The sequence below is a fragment of the Mycteria americana genome, chromosome 23 (assembly GCF_035582795.1).
Source record: "Mycteria americana isolate JAX WOST 10 ecotype Jacksonville Zoo and Gardens chromosome 23, USCA_MyAme_1.0, whole genome shotgun sequence".
In the NCBI taxonomy this organism is placed as follows: Eukaryota; Metazoa; Chordata; class Aves; order Ciconiiformes; family Ciconiidae; genus Mycteria; species Mycteria americana.
The window spans coordinates 6360262-6382210 of NC_134387.1; the positions used below are offsets into that span (position 1 = coordinate 6360262).

The window sequence follows — 21949 nt, forward strand, 5'->3', positions numbered from 1 at the left end:
AGTATATTCTGCATTCAGCTTTAGCCAAGGCTCTGAAGTCCTGTGTGTGGCCTTACAGATGGCTACCGTTCAGCCTTGAAAATGTGAAATGAAGACTGGCTGGAGCAAATGAGGCATAGCTTAGCCCGTTTTTTAAAAAAAAAAGAGAATGTGTTGCATAGTGCCTGGTGGAGTTCAATAGTCTCTGTACTTCCCTGCCCCTGCTTCTCAAGTTCTCAGGCTTTTTCTTTTCATTCATCCCAAACCTGGAAGAAGGTTTCTCAAGAGGCAGTTGTGCCTGTCTTGGGATCACGCAAGTAGTAATATGCTGGAGTCAGAGCTTCAGGGTGTGGTGTCGCTCAGTCAACAAGTGGTATAGATTGATTTTGCTTTCTGTTCATGTAATTCTGATTTTTTTAAGTAGTGCTCCATTTTATACAGTATAATATATAAGACCTTTTGTTTCTTCTCCTATAGATCTTCTCAAGTGAATTTCCTGACATATTCTTTCCTTATCTTTTCAGCTGACCTTTACTTTTATTCTTTCTTTAAATAGTTTTTCTCTAGTCTGTGTTCTCTTCAGTTTCTTGAAACTCTTCTTTTTGGGGGTGGGCTGGGGGGGGGGGAGACATCACAAATAGACCCTCCTTTTGCTGCATTTGACAAGCTTGCTGCTCATTGTGTGTATGCTGAGTATTAGCATTTTCAGTCTCTCCTTCATTCTGGTTAACACTTTCTCCTCCTTCCTCCTTCTGTGCTTAAATAATTCTTCTCTAAAGCATATACTCTTTGAGCTCCTTTTTCTTTTGTTCACTTTCAGCATAAAGCTGGCTTCCCCTGGGGCTCCTATGGGTGTGAGATGGCATTTGCGTGGTTCAGCTTGGAGGGCTAGGAAACTGAAGTGGGATTTTGCACTTGATGCCACGTATAGTCTGATGATAAGGGGTTTAGATTCTACGACGTTATCGAAGATTCTGTAACCCTTTGCAGATAGGTTCACAAAGATGTTTAAAGGAGTTAAACACATCTGGGTCCCTAAGCAAGCCAGCCAGGCGAGGTCCCCCAGCTGCTTTTTACAAATCTCAGCTTTAAATCGATACACAAAGTGTAAAGCAAGGGAGATGCAAGCTGTGAGTTTCTAAATAGGTATTAAGCCCTCATCCTTGCAAAATACATGTTGTACTGCTATTTTCTATGTATTACAGTCTTGCCATTAACATGATATAGTGCTGTTCATACCTATTACCTTGACTATATAAAGCAACTTCGGTAAGGTTTCATATCCATAATGCTGGCATGTTGGTAACCCTAATCATACCTTAGTGTTTTCCTGTACTCCTGCCAAAGGATATTTTTCTTTCTATTAATTTTAAGAACATACTGAGCACTGGAGTCGCTGCCTCTGTGACACAATCATTTACTTTCAAAGTGAAACAATGAAGAATGTGGACAACTTGATTCTGTCATTTTATGCAGCTCTGTACCAGCTTAGGTCTAGTATCAGGCATCAATATGACTAATAGATCCTGGTGGTTTGCGACAGAGTCAGCAAACAGAATAAATTATAACATCCTCTCTCGTTCACTGATGGTAATTCCTTCTTACTGTCTGGTTCTTGATAGTCACGATGTTGCACTCTGTGACTGTTGTCAAACCAGTCTTGAACTGTAACCTGGAAAATACTTGGTCAATATCGATTTAATTAAGTTTAGGATAATCTCCGTTCTCTATGTTCTACCTTGTTAGTGCTTCAGAGAGTAAAATATTAATTCTTTTTGGTACAGGAGCAAAAAAAGTTTGCTTTTGTAGCTACTTGTCTGTTTAGACAACTGGTTTGAAGTTCCTTTCACTATTTTGGACAGGTGTTGTGGTATGTTGGAGCCATATTACTGCTGAATCTTCACCAGTGACAAAAGGGCTTGAAATTTCTCAAGCTGTCATAGGTTGTTCCTGTTTAATTCAGTAGACTTGATAATCAGGTTTTTAAATGCTGCTTTAATTGGATAGCGAGCTTCCATGTTCTGTACTGACATTAACCATCGGAAGCAGTTTCTATCACCTTCTTGAGACCTGGGTTTAATGTGAACTTAGTACGTCTTAAATTTGAAGAAGGGTGTGAAACTGATAGTCCTGTAAAGTGGAGCGCCTTCTGAAACTGCCATTGAAACGCACACAGTTGGCCTGTGTTGAATGTAATAAATTCTGTCATCGCTGGTAGTTACTGTAGTTTTATACCGTTTCTTAGAAAAGTCAGTCCCTTGCATTGGAAGTGCCATATAAACCATGACATTAGAAATAAGTGTTTATAAACCTCAGGCTTTCAAATAAAAACCAAACTAAAAAATCTGTAGCTTACTAGACTCTGCTCATCTTTACTAGAACAATGCTGCCGTTCTTATGCTGCTAAATGTGAGACCTGTGGTTTTGTGTTGAATGTGGCATTAGCTCAGGGGAGCCAGTTCCCAAGTAGAAATGCCTGATGGGTACCGGTATCGAAGTCCATTGTGACGCATGAAGTGCAAATCGGAGCAGAAGTTGACCTTAAAATTTGTTCTAAATCCCTTTTATTATAAATAAATACCCTCTGAGACTGAATCTCTGAATAGCTCATGTTTGAGCATTAGTAGCAACTTGCAGCTCTTTCTACGTCTACTGTCTGATTTGGGGGGGTGTAATAAAAGGGCAGCTGTTGTGCTAAACTGTTACTGATGAGTGTAAACGTGTGCTGAGTGCTCTGCAGAGGCTTGTGGCATACTCAAAAATATCTTTATCATTTAATATATGCATATATTTAAGTTTTAAATGTGCTGTATCCAGTGCTACTTTTTCAAATGTTTAACACGGATTTTGACATTTTAATGGACTGCTGTAGATGTTCCAGTGAATATCTGCATGAGTTCTGATGGTTTATTTACTGCTATAGCTTTTAATGGAAATGTAAAATCATTTCTCTTCTGGGCAGTACATATTCTATTGCAAACACATCAACAAAATGTGAAACCCACATAAAATTCAAAAGCTGCAAGTATTCCAAAAGTAGTGAGAGTCATTGCTGCCTATTTTACATAGGCTCGTGTATTTATGGGACCTGTACACATACAGTAAAATGTAATATGGCAGGATAATGGCATTGTAGTAAAACACTATGGCAAAAAAGGCTGGTGAATTATAGTCTTCAATGAATCTTGTTTCTAGTTATAGAAAACAGAGTATGATTACTAAATGCAAACAGCATGCATTTTATCCAGTTATAGATCTTGGGTCTTGTGTCTGGAATATCAATATTTGCTTTACTTTTAAGGTACATTAGTTACAAGTACAATAAATGTGTTTCATTTTTCACCGAAGACATTTCGCTTTCAAGACTGAGCTCGGGTATGTGCAGTATGTCTCAATGATTATTTATCTACATGTAAGCTCTTCCTATAGACTGGTTTTACTTTTAAGCAACCACTGCAGCCAACATTCACATTTTTAAAATCATAAAGTTATGGGAAGCTGTAAGAAATTTAATAGTTAACTTAGACACGACAAAATTAGATGACATTGCATTTGGAACAGTGAAGTAAATTCCTGTTGCTTTGTGAAGGAATTATGTGAATTCTTAACTCTTACTGTTAGTAATGAAAAGTAGGTTTCAGCATTTCAGAACCCTGGCTGTTTCTCTGCAGTTGCTTGGTAGCACCTATGCCGTTAACGCTCCAAGGTCTCTAAAGCACCCCCCGCGGGACGGAGCGTTGTCTTACGCTTCAGATCTTCAGCCTACTGCTGAAGCATTACTCCAGACTGTTAATGAGGAGTATTGTTTCTGGCAAAGAAACCGGTCGTATTACAAATCCAAGTCTAATGGTAATGGCTAATGTCTCTAAACAGGTACGTTCACCTTGAAATAGTCCATGCTGTATTATGACAGTTAGCGGGTCAGACTTCTCAGATATAAAGGTATTAAAATTATTAATAAGTTCCTCTGAGGTGCTACACTTGCAGTAGGGCATATGTAACCTTCAGGTCATTTGGATGACAGCCAGCTGACAAATATGAGATCTTAAAAGTCTGGTTGAATTGGTATGTATTCTCTATGGTATTGCTGTTTATGAATTATACCTTTAAAATACTGACATTTCAGGGGAAAAAATCCCCTAGTCTAGAAAGCAACATTTTAATGACAGTTCACATATATCCCACAGCATCTTCTGGAGATGTTAGGAATTGCACAAATATCTAACTTATGAGTGTTTTCCATATAGAATTGTATGAAGATCAGTTTTGGCATAAAGTAGTAGAGAGTTATGAAGTACAGGTATCACTCTGGAAGTCACTGCACACATACAAATGCAGGAAACATTTCCAGAGTTGAACCACGTTGTGTGAATCCTTGAACAGATCATGATTTTTCATAGACTTAATTGTCTAAGTCTGTCTTTGGGGAGTGAAGGTTCTGTTAACTACAGGATGACTTGCAGACTGAGGACCAATTATTCATTTAGCTAGGGAAAACAGGTATTTCTTCCAGGTGTGTACATCATTGCTGCTTTTCTTCTGTTACTCCTCCAAGAATCCAAAAAATTCAGATTTTTTTTTTTTTTTATTAGACACTCTCCAGCACTACGTGTGGTGAAAAATGTCACAGATTAAAGCCGCAGTTACTAGGCTAATGAAACTGAATGGCTGCGTGTGTGGACAAAGCAGTTTTGAACCCACTTAGAACATAAAATTCTGTTGAAGAGTCTGTACAGATTTTAGAAGTATCAAATTACCTTCCCTTTAATCTCCATTTATCAGTTCTCAACATACCCTACCAACTGAAAAAGAACAACCTCTAAATGTTGATTCTATTCTACTGAAACCATGTGGTGGCTTACTTGTAATTGCTTGTTTAATTATTATAGTAATTTATTCTCCGATTTTATTTGCTCTGCGTTTTAAAATTCTGCCATTTCTCTCCGTTGCACAGAAACACACAGACACACAAATGTGCCCTGTTCAGTTCAGATTTTTAGCTGCATCATTTTCATTTTTCATACTTCATGCTGCTGTTATGGATAATACATGACATGCTGGTCTGGACTGATTCTGTTGAGAACATGACAATCTAATAATATGTAGGGCCTCTTTATTCTATAAAATATCTGCTCAATTAAAGCCTTTTTGTTTAAGCCTGTGACTGCTTCATAGGAGCATGGACAACACCAAAACAGAATCAAGACTTAGTTTATTTTATATGCTGTTTCATCTTTGGTCAAATCTGGTATTCATTCCTTGCCCTTCATCACCTGTCGTCTTTGAGAAATGTCTGCTTCAGTATTACCTTTCTGTCTTTTTTCCTAAAGTACTTCATCTTCAATGCCCTGAATTTTTTTTTTTTTACTCAACCCAGATCATGGATTAGGTATTACAACAGCAGTTGTAATACACAGAGTACAGAGCCTGGAGTAATACTCTGTAGAGGTTCAAACAAAGAGCAGGTTTCAAAGGCAAAAAAGGCTTGTGATTATCAGTGCTTGTAAAAACCACCTTAATGCTACTGCTCAGTATGCTAAAATAAAAAGCCTTAGATTTCACAGTTATTCTGTGTAAGCGGTGAATAAAAAGGACATGGTTTTGCATAGAACTGGTAGTCTTTTAAATATGTTACGGACATTTTAGTGGGTTTGTTAGCTGTATGCATTTCAGGGCAATGCAACCAATTACATAAATTGGGATATCTGGTTGTGCAACTTAGGTTAATGGTGAGTTTATTTTCTTTCTTTTTGCTTTCTTTTTGATTTCGTTAAAATCACATTTTTAAAAAATTTTATTGCTAGGCTATTTAACATTGAACTGGATATATTTTGATGCTCTTTTTTGGACATTGGCAACTCTGAAATGTTATGGAGAGCCCATGTTATCAGTGCAATGCTTTTTTCCTCATGCTTGTCCTTGTTTCCACCGCAGACAGCTGACCAGCAAACAAGCATCCCGTTTAAACCATACGTGCTCGAGCAAACAAGGTCAGCCAGGTGTGCTGCCCAAGTCACACGTAGCTGGCTACTGAGCCTCCGCATATAATGTTTTAAGACTTTGACTGTCTTACATTGTTTTAAACTGCAGTGTTAACAAAGTGACGTGGGCAGCTGAACTGCCTTTTGAGGAATTTCTAAGTGGCTTCTTGCAGGGATGCCCGGAGCATTCTTCATGTATTCAGTGTTGCTGCCCATTCTTCAAGCTCATCATAAAAGACCTGCCAATCTCCATAGCCTCATGTACAAAATACCTTGCATTATATGCGAGCAGTCTCAAGGAGTCATAGATTGTATAAGATCTGCATAAAACTAACCTACTTGTTTGGACTCTTGTGTGTGTTAGATCAACACTTGTTCTCATTCTGTAATGCAGCTGTCACCTAAATTTAGTTTTCACGGCTGTGCCTAAGATGCAGTCTGTTTGACTGGGCCAGTCATTCACCACTGGTGTGTCTACTGGCCACAAGAGATACCAACATACCAATGCTGTGGAAACCCTGCTTCTGATATGTGTTTATCATTTAGTGAAAAAATAATTACCTTCCAGGTAAGCGTGGTCTATGATTTATCTTGGAAATCAAGCTCAGAGGTATTTCGCGTGGTTTGAACTCATGTATTTCACCATGAGTACACAGAACTCTAGCAAGTGGCAGTGGAGAGCTATTCCTTTAGCTAGAAGCCGCTACAGCTTTTTCATTCCCGTTTAGACCAGCCGCTAGAGAGAGGAAGAACACTTACACTGTATTTGTTGCCTTCTGCCATCCTGATATGAGATTATACTCCTCTCTTCATTATTCTGCCACTGCGCTGTTTGAATGTGTTAAATCTGTCACTTCATTTTTCACCTGTACCCTTTCTTTACCTGTACCAATTATTTGAAACAATGGCATTTGTCAGCTCTCTTCTCGTCTCCTTAGTGATATCTCCAGGTGCCTCTTTTGCTGATTTTGTACATTTTGCAGCTATTGGAAGCATCTTAGTTCCTGCACGTATACCCTTTATTTGAAAAAATCCTTGGACATTCTCTCCAAAATAAGTGTATGTGCTGGATTTCATGCAAGTGAACTGTGTACTGTGTTTTCCTCCAGTAGAAAAAATGTTTGTTTTCCTTCTGGGATTTGACTTGCTCTAAGTAAATCAGTACACCCAGGAGCTACTGCGCTCATGAAATAGAAATGCTGGAGCAAAACACTTCTGAATTAGATTGCTAAAATGAGGAAGAAAAAAAAAAAAGTGAAATAACTTTGTAGTTCCCCTGAATAGATAATTCCTTTTTAGAAAGACATGAGCTTTGGGGCTTTTCTTTTTTTGATGTACTGTTTTGCAGTGGCATATATTTTTCTGGTACTGTTTTCAGAAATGTTCTTAATTTTGAATGCTTGAACATGAAAGGATAATCTAAGACTTTATCACTATGTTTATAATTGTAAATAATAAAGGTAATTGTGTGAGAGAGTCCTACAAGGACTTGGAAACTTTGGTGTATGTTTTGACTGCACAAGGTAGTTGGAAGCTTTATCAATACTGCCCTGTTGTTCTGGTCAGCAGGGGAAGACTGGGGTGGTTATTTACTAGTGCTGTGCAGGTCTTGTTTGGTTTTTCCGTCCCTGGTTCCCGAAGGTTAGATCTTCAGCATGTTTGGCAGTCTTCCCTGATACTCGTACCTTTGTAACACAATGAACCTGCTGTATTTGAGTCTGTGAAGAGCATACAGTACTTTTGCACCATACTTTCCTGTGCAGCTGCTTTTATTCCCTTTTCAGTGGGATTCAGACTTCTGAATTTGAAGGCTGAAAGCAAAGGTTTGTGAGCAGAAGGGTCAAATCTATTTGGTAGAAGGCTGTATTGTCCTCTGATTGTTGGTGTATTTACATGCTTTTACAAAGACCTGACAATGTCACGTGGGCAACTAGAATTCAGAAACATGGTATCTTTTGCTCAGGGAGCGGGCTATTGTGAAAGGAAAAGATGCAAGGGTCGTTGGGAAAGAGAAGCATGGCAGAGCATTTCTCAAACCTGCCTGGTTGTATGCATTCAGAAACAGGCAGGAAGGATATACGATGTCTTCAAAGCCACAGAGAAAACTTCTCTTAGAATTGGTTTTGGTTTTTTTCCTTGCCAAAGTCATTCAAGGTGTCAGGAACATATGATACAGTTTGTGCTGGAGCAAAAGAAGGAAGGTGCATGAAGAACTGCAGAGAGGATTGAGTGAGAGATGAGTGAGAGAAGGAACGATCTGCTCGGAGTCGGTTCTAGACTGAGCGTGGGTTCTGGGAGAGCACTGCTATTAACCAGGCAAAAGCGTCTCTTGGGCACAGCCTGCGTGAAGTAGACGGCATCAGAGATTTTTTGATCCTCTCACATTAGCGCTCATTCTGCTAAACTGCACTCTCGCAGTCATAGCAAGAGCAGCTGGTTTACTGTCAATTGTGACTAGTGCTCTAATCGAGAAGAGGAGAGGCGAGAGGGGAAAATGCAAGACGTCCTTGGAGTAAAGTGTTTCTGTATCTACTACACTGTAGTGCAGCTTCAGATGTCATCTGCTAGAAAGTGAGTATCTTGTGATGAACCCATGTGCTCATAGTATTTTTTTTTCTTAGTCTGTTAATCGCCCTCGAAGCAGTTCTTGCTCTTCCTTTTGATTTTTGTGATTTCTGTGCAACTGAATTTTCCTTTTATGTCTAAGGAAGTTCCTCTATCAACTGTCTCCCTCTGAAAATGAGGAGTCCCCAAATATGTTGATCCTTTCTGATCAGCCACTTATCTTCTCCCACAAGCAAGGGAGATGTGTACATGCCCTTACGTTAAGTTTTTGCCAAGGTTCTTATGATTTCCCTGTTCCTATCCAAATCTTGGTCTAATCGTGTATTTCCAAACGCGTCCATCTCCTGAATCCCATCACCAACAGACACACTGAATGTACTCCTAGTGCAAACACACTTTTTTCCTTTCTCTACGTATAGAGACATGTATATATGTGCATATGGATGTAGTTACAATGCAGTTGGACTAACCTTGACAATATATCACAATGGGACCAAAGGAAAGCGGTACCATCTGATAATTATATGCTGTTCTGTCCTACTGTAGTTATTGGGAGCTCCACTTAGATACAAACGTAAGCTTCTAGGAAGAAAATTTACCCTCTTATAGATAGATTTCTTAACTTTACAGGAAGGGGAAATCTTACATTCTTTTCAAAAAAAAGATTATGCTGTTTCAGAGGTGAAAAGATTGTTGATAGGTTGAAATGTTCAACCTACCCAACCAACCTGGTATGAGAAAACACCCACTGGTAGATATCAATTTTGGGATCTTTAACAACTTCAGAGTAGCAGTCATATTTGTTACTGCACTTTCTAGTTGTGTTTCTTTTTACAGCAAGCCTTTTATGTCTAATGTAGTGAGGGTTCTCTCTATTCAGGCTCTGCTGATGCAATATACTTGTGCTGGTCCTTTTATAATCTGGAATAAATATCATTGGAGTACTGTGAAACTGAAATGCTGGAACATTAAAGGTTTAGGGAATGTTTTACCTCTCTGGACATAGATAACACCTTTTTTAATTACAAACAATGTTATAAGAGAAAGCAGTAGGTTGTGAATCCGGGCCTCAGCTGCATTTAGTATGCATCTAGTGACACACCATAAATGTTACACATTTCTTAACTAACAATTGTATTCCTTTATGGAATTTGAATTTAAATACTTTTTCCAGTGTGTAGAAAAAGATGATTCATTAACAGATCTAAAGGATGTTTCTGTTAGTAATATCTCGCAGTTACATTCTTGAGATTATCATATCTGAAGGCTACTAACAAAAAAGCAATGTTCTGTATTAACAATTCACCATAACTCTTGAGAACAGTACAATTATAGCCTTGTTTGCTGTAATGTACAGAAACTGCTGGGATAATCAAGGTGAGGAGGCCACACAACCAACCAAACTAATGACAACTAACCAACTAAGCTCAGGTATGGATACTGAAAACAAATAATAGAGGCTATAGCTCTAGGCAGGATCATATTCACACGCAGTAGTGTGCTATCTGAGCAACAGATAGCTCCTGACATTCAGTTTTCAAAGACTTGGACCTTTCTTCTAAACTTTCTTGAGAGCAATAATCTGAAGCATGGGTAGGGATGCTGCTGGGTTTTTGTAATGCCGTGCAGCGATGTGTGATCAGAAGCAGTTAGAAGTGCAAGAGGAGATCTCTTTAGTTGTACTCCTTGTTTTCAATTACTGTAAGCTTTCTGTGATGATTATCTCTAAGAATTTGGTATAAATGTGATACTGCCTATCAGGATGCCATGTTAGCAAAACACTGTAAACATCATTTCCAATAATCTTATCTAAAAATGTTTTTTTCAGTGTCAACTGCACTTGTAATTACTTTCCAAATGTCTGTGCATTGAAAAACAAATAAAACCTTACCGGTGTGGCACCATGAACACCCTCCCTAGAGCCTTTAGCTGTTTGCTTCTTTCTAACCATCCTATTTACAACACTGAGAAACATACAGTGTGCACGGCATACTTTTAAAGCTGGATCTATGGATTCCTATATATCCTTAGATTCTGAGTTTTGAGACAAAGAAAAGCTCTAGATGAGTCTCACCTGCATTGCTGAGCTTTATAGTCAAGGGACTAGGATTTGAGTTTCAACTAGATCATTTATTTCTGCTTACCATGAAATAATTGAAGTCAAGTCATTTGTGTGCACTGCCCCACTGGAAAACTACCATATAAGCCCACATAATAACCTTTGGGCTTATTAATGCTGATCCATTCATAATTTTTGCATGGAGGTAAAAAACACTATTCTAAATAATGTTAGGTACTTATTCCTCCAAAAATAGGACTAAAGATAAACTTATTTGGGGATCCGATTATACGTTTAACAATCAATGTACCATTAATAATGGCATATTTAGCAATGTATCTTTATAGCAGTGTTTTAAAATAGCATGTCTGAGTCAACTCCTTGCCCACCTGAAGCGTTATAAATTGAGATACACGTACAGGCTGTCACCTTTCCCATTATACTTCTTGAAAAGCATATTTTAGTTTTGTTTTGACTCACCCCCTCCCATGTTAGCCTTTTTCCCCTCCTCTGGATTTTTCAGCAATATGAATTTTTGGTTGTGATTTTAAAGCACACAAACAAAAATGCTCTTTGCAAACTGGGCATAGCTCAGAGTATGAGCTGTGGTATACAGAGTGCCACGAGTGAGGATCATCTCTCTTGGCTCCCTTGCTGTTGGAGGGTTATGCAGCAAATACACTAGCTGCATGCCACGTAAAGTGAGATGATAAGAAAGAAAATGTGCATTAGCAGCATGCAGCACTTGAGTTTTCAGATGATCCCCCTTGCAATAACTGAGTGCATCTCTTCAGAGTGAAGTGAGCAGCCTGCTCTAGTGGAAGGTGTCCCTGCCCATAGCAGGGGGGTGGAACTCGATGATCTTTAAGGTCCCTTCCAACCCAAACCAGTCAGTGATTCTGTGGAAGAGAAGATTCCTGTGCTGCTTTCCACAGTACAGCCAACAAAAGCCCAGGCTGATTTATGAGTTAGTCCGTGTGTCAGATTTGTGTAATGAGATTATATATTCAATCTAATGAAGGAAAAATATGCTTACCAGAACAGTATGACAGCGCTGTGATTAAACGATTTGGTAACAGTATTCCCTCAGTGGATTAATTTAAGAAAATGCAGCAGGTACAGTTGACCTGCTTCTTGTGTGTTGCTAGCGATAGGCTCCTAGCAAGGAAGATTAATGTTTTTTGATTGTGTTGATAAAATAACTATGTGATCATAAAGGTAGATATGAACGGTTTGTATCCAGCAAACTGGCTTTTGTTTTTTATTAATCTCCCACAGTGATTTATGATTTATGCTGATGGAGGCTTCTCCTACTTATTGTTTTGAGTCTTAGGGTAGAAAGCAAAAGAAAACTGTAACAAAGATATGCTGCCGTCTTAATGCATCACTGTAATTGGAGCACCTGCCCTGCCTATGCTCATCCATTCTAACTGTAACATGCAGGAAGGTTTCTCCAGCTTAGACATACCTGAATTTTGTAGAAACAGGAGTTTCATGCTAGATCTGAAAGGGATTGAAAGGAATGTGTCTTGCTGTCTTCCTCTAAACATTATAGGTCACTGAAAAAGCCATTTTTAATAAGGCTTTTAAAGATTGAGGAACATGAGACCTAAATCAATGATAAGGTAGAAAGAACTTTTTCTAGCCAGAGGCCTGGGGGAAGGGGGGGATATTCATAAAAGCGAACGCTGGCCTCGCGATACAGCCTCCCTAGGCTTGCTCTAGAGTCAGTGGAGGTGTCGGAAGCCTGGTACACCTGCTGTTAATCATGATGTGGAGGAGAATCTACTGCAAACATTTTCTATAAAAAGAAACATTTTGTAGAAAAGAAATCAGCTTCAAACATGTTTTCTTCTCCAGTTAAAAAAAAGCTTTCAGCTAGGAATTAGATATTCTGAGTTTTAGAAGTTCTCAGCGTTTTTCTTCCTTCTTTTTTAATGTAAAGTCAGATTCTAGAGGGGAAAATAGGGTATTGCCTAGTTCTTTTGTATATATAACTGTTACTTTTGTTCTGAGGGAGCTAAGAGCTCAAGTAGAGATGCCTTCTGTATTATTTATATTGAATTAATTAAGTACTTTCATGGGCAACAGCAAAAATGGTATTGGAATCAACTTCAAGATAATGTTCACTGTTCTGCAGTTGTCATTACAGCAGTGTAAGAAGAATTAAGATCTAAAGAGGTGTCTCTAAGAGACCTATTTTAATGACTTTTTGTCAGTTTGGATAGCTCGGTTCTGTCAGGTCAAAATTTCATGTGCGAACTGTATTCCTCCCTATTGAAAGTTGTGGGGGAGGATTGTTTAATTAAAAAGCAGACGATGGATATGTCAAACAGATATTACAGACAAAGGACACAGACATAAAAAATGCACCTACATTCCAGATTATTTCTTGTTAGATTTTCTTTAAATGGTCTATGTGTCAAGACATCTGTCTTCCCCACCTCCCCCTTCTGTCCCCCAACACGCTTTTTTTGTCCTCTGTACCATAGGAATCTTTACATTTATCTTTAACATATATAGGTATTTGCAACAGCCTCACACTAAACATGTTTTTTGGATAGTATTTATTACCAGATACAGGGTTCTGACCCTTGCAAAGTTAGAGCTACTGTTAGTAATGACAAGACAAGTGTACCTTCAGCTACAGTAGGCAGATGTATGGAGGAGAAGAAGAAATTTGAGAACAAAGAAATCAGAACAAAAAAATGCTTGAGAAATATATGAGCCACTGACAAAATGGGGGGTTACAAAGCACTTCATCTCAGGTCATTGGTTTTAAATTAACGTCTAGTCAGGTGTGGCCAAATAATCTGAGGAATATTTACCATCACTGTCACTTGTAAACCTGCTGTTTGCTCACGCTTGTGGTGTGCGGCTTGTGGTTTTGTCTGGTTCACAAAGACAGTCTCTGCCTCGCTACAAGGGAAGCGCAAGATATCAGATTTGTACTTAGTGTAGTTGTCTGCCATCTCATGAGCAGCAATATACCTATTTATTCATTGCATTCTCTACCATACTTTCTAAAGGCTAGTCTGTTGTACTTACATTTAACGTATTAAGTGAATCTGGGACTGACAAAACAGTTTTATGTAAAAGATACAAATTTTGGCTTGTTCTCTAAGAATGTAATGACAGTGGTAGTGGTTTAAAGGAGAGTTGAAGATGTGTTTACTACTTTCTCTGAGAGAAAGAATATTTAAAATCTGTAAATTGACTATGCTATAAGAAACATTTGTGCTGCCGTAAAGTCAGGTGTTGACCTTTCCCGTCTTAAAATCATGAAGCGTTTATCTTGCATCGAGAAAGCAATTGATTCTCTCTTCAAGAGAAGCTGACATTCTAAGTATATGATCTTTGATATCTACGTACTCTGGTTATCGACCGCATGAAAGTCAGGTGTTGTATTTAAAGGGCAGGATAGTATAATCTAAAAGCAGGAGTACCAAGGTCTTTTGTCTTCTGACCTACAAAATTATCATGTGCGCCCACAAGAACTCTGAGTTGTATTGTTCCTGTTGGGTATTAAATCTCTTTATAGTCTCAAACAAGATACGCTAGAAAGAATAGAAAATTCCGTCATGTGCAGCCAGCTCTCAGGATTTTTAAATTAGATGGAGCAATTGATGAAGAACTCTTAGTGCATCAAATCATTTAAGGCCTGTACCTGACATCTGACCTACTCTCATCTTCAAGGTTTAAATAATCAGTTTGGTATTAAAACCAAACAAACAAAAAAGTAATTTCTATTACTGTAGGTAAGAATATTCTTAGTCTTACAGGAGGTTTAACAGCTGTATAGCCTCCCTGTCAAATTTGGCAAAGGAGGAGTAATGCTTAGCCAGAATGTTATTTCCTCATCTGGAGTTGGCTTTTCTCCTTGAATTACACAGATGATATCTGTGCAAAGGCCTAGCACCGTGCCTGTCGAAGTGAAATAAAATGCTCCCAGTGATATTGCCATCAGGCTCAAAAGCAGCTGAGATTTTGGGGCATAATATTCTGTTCCCGTAGAAGCCACAACTATAACCCATAAAATGGGCAGAGTTTTAAGGGAACCACAGCAACCTTTGCCAGAGCTTTCCTACCGTCTCTAACTCAGCTCTGTTCCTGCCTCCATCAGTATTCTCACGGATATTTGTGAGTCCCCAGAGTGTTTGAATTTGCTATATGGCAACTAGAAGATGTATGTCCGTAGTATCTGTATGGGTACATATACAAATAAGGCTGACATGCAAACGTGATTTATTTTGCACATACTAAGCACAGCGAGACTCTGTCACCTGCAGCAGCTCCAGCAGCAGTTGTGCTCCTGTGATGGGAGGCTGACAGGCTGTTTTGATGTGGTATACAGTAGACAGAAATATGGATGAGTTGGGATAAGCTTTATTTTTAAAGAAAAAGAGTTTGCTAACTCCCGTTGTAATCTACCTAGGATATGGTGTATTTAACTGATTTTACTTTGATAATGCTATAAGCTGGTCTTTGATAATTGCTTTCTGTAATTGGAACAAATTTATGATTATGCTAATTTATCTGCTGCCACCCAATATGTAGTAGCTGAGTTAATCCATATCTGCCCCTGCATTTCTTTTGTAGATCATTACGTGATTAGCCTTTGTTAGAAATTGATGGGGGTATTTTAATTCTGAGCAGATTTAATTTCAGGGGAAAGAAATCAGATATCTTTATATAAACTTATAACATATTATAGCAGTTTTTAAGTCTTGTTCAAGATAGAAACGTTTAAGATCTTCAGACAGACTAATTCTTAAAAAGAAATGTATTTCATTGTGTTACAAGCAACTGTACGACCTCCACTAAAGCGAGGGAAATTAAATGCTAATGAGTTTTGAGTCTACTCTTCAGGCATTGCAGGTTGGCAGTTCAGAACACCATGCCTCATTTCAGTATGGAGACACTGTGGGTTTCTTTGTTGCCTTTATTTTGCTTGGTGGTTTTTTGTGTGTATTTGTGTGTGCCCTGAATTTCTCTAAAGGTTGCATCACTGCAAGTAACAACCACCTTTTGTCACCATGACTCCTTTAAATTTATCAGTTTATTCTATCAATTCATTCCTGTAGTTCTCCATCTTTGAAAGCATTCGTCTGCTGAGGCAAAGGCAGTGAATGAGTCTGAATAAGTCTGTGTTTTCTTCAAGGGAGGGGGAGGCTGGAATTAGAGATGAGTATTCGCAGTGTCATCAAGCCTCCAGATATGCAAAAGGCAATGCATGCCATCACTTACAAATCATCTTTTGCTCGCACATCTCTCAACAGTTTCACGTTTATGGTCTGTCTGTTTAATGTTCTCCCTTCACTGTGATCATCATTCTTTTAAATGCTTTGCATTAATGTAAATGTTTTTCATTCACCAAGCCTTGCAGTCCTAGACTCAGTGGATCAGTGCATGCTCCCTCCTGGAAAAGTTGTCTACAGGAAAACCAGCCCCAAGCGCTAGTGTAACAGTAATGAGGACCTTGAACCCTCCTGCGCCTCCCCTCGCCGCCCCGCAAAAGCCCCTGACCTGATGAGAGTCAAAATGCAAAATTTATATATATACTTGTGAAATAATGAACTCTAGTAATGCTAGACATATTTGTCATTTCTTTGAACGTTACCGTGTTTGTCATTACACTGCACATAAAGTGAGTTTAGTTCTGACTGCGGCCATTGAATTTCTGTCACTTGATTTATGCTAGTGCTGCTGTTCCATAATTTAAATTGCATTCCTAGTTTCTTTGCTGAAAGCCCCTCTGATAATTAGTATTAAAGTTAACAGCAGAAGGGAAGCGGAATAGTAAATGGATTACTTGATTGTTCCTCGTCTTACTCAGACCAAAGGGAAATGTAATACATTCAAAGAGCTATTATTGAGGGAAGAGTTCAGCGTTACTGGGCTTGGCAAGGCTGTTGGGTTAGAGCTCCAGAGCTGTGCCTGGCCACCCGCGGCCAATGCAGGTGAAAGTGTCGGCCGTGTGTCACTTAGCGTGGGGAATGAAAGGCGGCGAGTACGAACGCTAGCCGCGTGACTGCCTGGGATGCTTCTAGCAATGGAAATGAGGATGCCAAAGTTAAGTTTGTGACAAAGCATGACTGCATCTCCTAACAATACTACGGAAAGCAAATTCAGGGAGTGAAACTGTTGGCAAAAAGTCTCCTCTGGGTTTACCTAAATAAGTGTACCTGTGCCAGGCAGTGCCTCCTTTGATGCCATGGGCATACCCTAGAAACTCACCGCCTTGAACCCTCACTCTGAATGTTTACTCTGATGTGCACTGTAGCATACAAAGGCACGTGGTCCCCAAACTCTTCCAACTTTTGTGAAGGAGATTGTTTAAAAAAAAAAGTTTTAAGATTTGAGAGGAAAAGCAACAGCATTATGACAGAGCTTTATAAGAATGCAGAAATAGATCTGTCTTGAATGCTTAATGTAAGCTTTGATGGTGACATTCTGTCTTTGTTACCATTTTTGGTTAACTGCAGTTTGAGGAAAAGAGTATATAGAGCTAAAAATCTTTTAACTACTTTCAGTATGAAACGTATAATGTACTTCATACTCAGGTAATGCCTCTTGACAGATGTGTAAAATAATTGCTTTATTTAATTCCATAGTCACCATGTAGGATAGCAGTGCGACAGACCTAGATTCTTTTCAAGGTAAGTTCCCAGCTGACTGCTGTGGTGCTGCGACGTGAGAAGCTATGGATGTGTCACTCGCACACTTTCTGTCCCCAGCTAACCAAAATGACGGATGCTACTGGAAGGGGAACCTGCTGTCTGGCATGAAATCTAATTGGCTTTGATGGTCAGCTTTTGCAGATTTGTTTATAAACTGGAAAATCTACAAATTGCAGACCATCTGCGCAGAACAGTGTGCTAATGAATGCCTGTAGCTAGCAAATCCATAAGCTCATTACCACAAAGTTCCAAGTCCTTCCACAAGTTCCTAAACGAGGTTATTCATCTGAACTGAGATGAGAAGGGTATTTGACTTCAGGGTACAGCCGTAACCTCCGTCATGTCTAGAAAAGCTATTAAAATAACTCGCATTTATTCAGTCTTTTAATAGAATGTGTTGATTCTGCTTCTATTTTTAATTTTTCACTTCTGTAACAGCAGCTTACCACGCCTTAACTACCTTTTTTTTTAACGTTCCAAGCAGAGAAATGCGTTGCGGGTAATTCCTGGGTCTGCTCAGAGATATGTTGGTTGGTGAACTAGAGAAGATGTATTGAAATATATTATACACAGCATTTCACAGTATTTCTGTACCTTGGCAACAAATACTAATGGTCTCTGGTTTAAGAATGTTTATGTAAATTGGGAATCTGTTATGATGCCTTAGCTCTTCCACTGTGTGCGATGTCAAGCGATTTCATCCTTCGGTCTGTTTCTCTCTCAAAACCAGTGAAATTAATAATACTTATTACGTGTCATTCCAATCTATTACGAAGCTTAACTGATCATTGTCCAATTGTTTAAACATGTAAAGCACTGTATATCAAAAGCAGTATTTTTAAATATTTCTTATTCTCTCTCAGCTGAGATTTTCTTCCATTTTCTTTGAATAAAAATCAGCCCATACCAAAATAAGTTACTAGCCCATACCGCCTTCCTCTGAGGTTTAGGGGGAAAAAAAGTGGCAATCATTAGCTGGCTTTCACTTGGACTGCTAATCTCCACTGGTCATGTCTCTCTCTCTCTCTGCTCCTTGAGTCAAAGGAAGTAGTCCCCTATCAGCTTAATGAGGTCGTCAGCCCAAGGCATCACGCGCCTTCGTTTGGCTTTGCAGGTTTACAGCCTTTCCCCCCGTTTTTGCATTCTCTTGGGGAAGCCAAAAGGGCTCTCCTGAATAGGACAGTAATTGAATAAATGAGTAGTTACAATGAAAACAAAATACACAGATTCAAGAACAAATACAGATGAAATAATAAGATGCAATTATTTAAGAAAATGACTTCAGGTTCAAGTAACACTTATGCTGAAGAGTACCAGGAGGTAAATGAAATATATTCAACTAGAATGATCCAGCATTTTTTATCATCACTTCTTGATTCCTTGGATTAAATATTAAAGCTTCCTAACTACCTAATACCACAAGGAAAAGTGTGATTAATTGTTCTCCTTTTTTTCCCCTATCCTCTTCTTCCTCATCTTTCCTTCCTTTTCTCCCAGTAGAACAAAAATAACGCTTCCCTTATAATCCACACCCTTGCAACTCTGAATGAGGTCTTTGCCATTTTCTTTTTATTCTTCTATTATTTGTTATTTTATTATGTCCTAGCATTTCATGTGGTGTGCTTTTGTTAATAAGCTCTCTGGTCTTCAGAATAGGATTAGTTTCCTTTCTGAATTTGTGAATGTCTACCTTTTTGGGAATCCCATCCTAGCTTCATTTTTATCTTAAAGATCACGATGACATTTATTAATGACAGCGTTGAAATACAATTTTGCAGGTTTCCCGCTTCTGTCTTTTCTTTTCCTACTTCATGTTCTTCTCCGCACCATCCCTCTCCAGGTGGAATGGCTAAAGAATGAGGAGCCCATAGATTCCAACCTGGATGAGAACATTGACACCAGAGCAGACCACAACCTCATCATTCGACAGGCACGTCTGTCTGACTCCGGGAACTATACCTGCATGGCTGCCAACATTGTTGCCAAGAGAAGGAGCATGTCTGCGACAGTTGTGGTGTACGGTCAGTGAAAACATGATAATTATGGAAAAACTTGGATGTGTGTGCTTTTATTGCTGGAGTACTTTATATTTTTAACAGACAACTGGTTCTAAATCAAATGGCTCACCTCCTTCCTGTTATGATGAATTTCAGTTCTGTTGCTCAAGGCTGAGATCATGCCTGCTTTTAGAGTGGTTAGAATTACCAGGTTTTTGTTTGTGATGGATTCCCAGAAGTTATGTCAATAATAACAATCCTTGCTCCAGATATTAAGAAGGTCCAATTATAAGCTAAAGCACATAAATAAGCCTTGCCTGTATCAGGAAACCCTGAAGCACGTGCCTAGGGAGGTGCATAAAGGGCTGCCTTAATTGGAGCTGTGGTCCTGCAGTGTCCAAGCACTACCTAGTGAATCTAGCTGTTACACAGCGAAGGACAGAAGAGCAGAACCATTGCTTTATTACCATCCTCTGTTGCTCTCCATGTTTATTACTGTATGTGACATTTTACTGGTGGAGGCAGAGCATTCCTAAATCACCCTTTTCAAAATAAAGAAGTCTTGTTTATGATTTAAGCAAAGCATATCTTACGAGAATTGAGGTGCCTGCTTTTACCTCCCTCCCAGACTCTATCAGTCATTGCACTTCTTAGGATACTACTCTTCCAAAACAAACATCTGTGTTCTTTGACACCATGGCCTTTATGTAGTTGTGTACAGATAGGTAGCAATGCTCCTACTTCAGCTTGGAATTTACCTGTAGAATGTAAAAACAAAATTCTGCCTTTGAATGAAATTATCTGATGAGATTTGTTGCTTGATGTCTCTTAGCACACCTACTGCAACCTCAAGCCTGTTTGTGTTTCGCAGTTAACGGAGGCTGGTCATCATGGACTGAGTGGTCAAACTGCAATGCACGGTGTGGTCGGGGCTGGCAGAAGCGATCACGGACCTGTACCAACCCTGCTCCGCTCAACGGAGGTGCATTTTGTGAAGGAATGTCAGTGCAGAAAATTACCTGCACTTCTCTTTGCCCTGGTGAGATATGCACAGTCTACTAAGGAATAACTTTGGATGTCATGTTTACAGGAGAGCTCTTTCAGTCTGAAATGCCAGGTAGACAATTGTGCTTTGAAGAGCCCACTGAGCTCAAAAAGGAAACTGGAAATACTTGCATCCTTGGTTAGACTACAGCTCAGAGTCTCGTGTGGGGTCTGAGCAGTAGGCACAAGTACCTGTGGCCTGACCTGCCAGGTTCGTCGGTGCTTTAACTTACGCTGAAGCTAACTAAATACTCAATCACAAAACAGCAGCTGATTCAATATGAAAAATCATGTGAGTGAGTGGGGGTATAGGGAAAGGGGAGGTGATGCTAGTAACACTAGAAAGAGAAACACAGAAACCAAAGCTGTGAACTTCACTTAAAAGTATTATTAAGCTTGCAAAAGTTTGCTTCCAAGTATGTTAACCTTTTGAAATTGAGCTTATGCTATACACGGAGCATGGTGTACATCCCTGGACACTATACATTTCCTCATTTGCTCACCTGAAGCCTCCCTCATATGATTTTGGAATCAGGGTTTCACATATACAGCCAAAGAAAGTAGGATTGTATGCACGTATGTTCTAAGAGACTATGTTTGCATGCAGTCACAGCATAACTTTTCTGGATTCCAGCAAATCTCTCTTGTAGCTTTTATGAGTTTTTAGATACAATATGTCCTGGACTGGGATTTAAAGAACCTAATATTATTTGTATTTGTCTCTGTGTTCATCTGATTGTTCTTCAGTCTGATTTATGCATGAAAAAGAAAGGGAACTGTGGAAAAACCCTTCTCATTTGGGACAGGGTCAGAGACAGCTATAAATCAGTCAGCAGAGCAATATATCGATCCATTGTCTTGCTGAGAGCATTAGCCAGAAGCTTACAAGGCCGGCTATGCTCTTTTTGTAAATCTCAACATCATTTCTCTGGTAGGAAAATGTGCGGCCTCTCTAAATTACTCTGCTTTAAGGTAGAATTTGTACTGAAACATTAGAAGCTAATAGGGAGGTGGCAAAGGAAATGTTTCCTCCTGCAGTTTTAATTGACTGTATTTGCAAAATTTTATATACTGGTGCTATTTTAAAAGCTTCCATATTGCACGCTTGAGGTGGTACATTCTAATGCTGGATTTTAACTTCACATCTGATAAAACTATGTTTATTTCTCCTGAGAATTATACTTTGCTTTACTTGCTGTGACCTGAAGAGAGATATGAAACAAGTATTCTTGCTAGGACCTTGATATGCAGTGATGATGCTTCTTCTTTCTTCCTCCCATTCAGTGGACGGAAACTGGGAGGTGTGGAGTGAGTGGTCTGTGTGCAGTCCAGAATGCGAGCATTTGAGAGTTCGGGAGTGTATTGCACCACCTCCAAGAAACGGAGGGAAGTACTGCGAGGGCTTGAGTCAAGAGTCAGAGAATTGCACCGAAGGGCTTTGCATTCAAGGTGAGTAACAGTTGGCACTGAATTGGATTTAGGAGGTATGGCCTAAAATGTATACTGTAATCCAGGTAATGTAGCATATCTGCTGCACACTCATGTCAGTAGAACTCTTCTGGCTGAAATACTGCTGTGAAAAAATAGATTGTTTTCAGAGGGTTGCATCTGTGAAGTTTGAAATCCATAGTGGTTTCTGAGTCA

The 21949-nt window shown here is 39.2% G+C and overlaps 1 protein-coding gene across 1 annotated transcript in view; it reads left to right on the forward strand.

Annotated features, from left to right (window-relative positions):
* Nucleotides 1–21949, forward strand: part of UNC5D (unc-5 netrin receptor D) — an 86250-nt gene that overhangs the window by 17739 nt on the left and 46562 nt on the right. The window contains exons 4-6 of the mRNA XM_075523580.1: nt 19105–19285; nt 20133–20300; nt 21590–21754. Of these exons, the coding sequence (XP_075379695.1) occupies nt 19105–19285; nt 20133–20300; nt 21590–21754 (514 nt within the window). The remainder of the gene's footprint in view (nt 1–19104; nt 19286–20132; nt 20301–21589; nt 21755–21949) is intronic.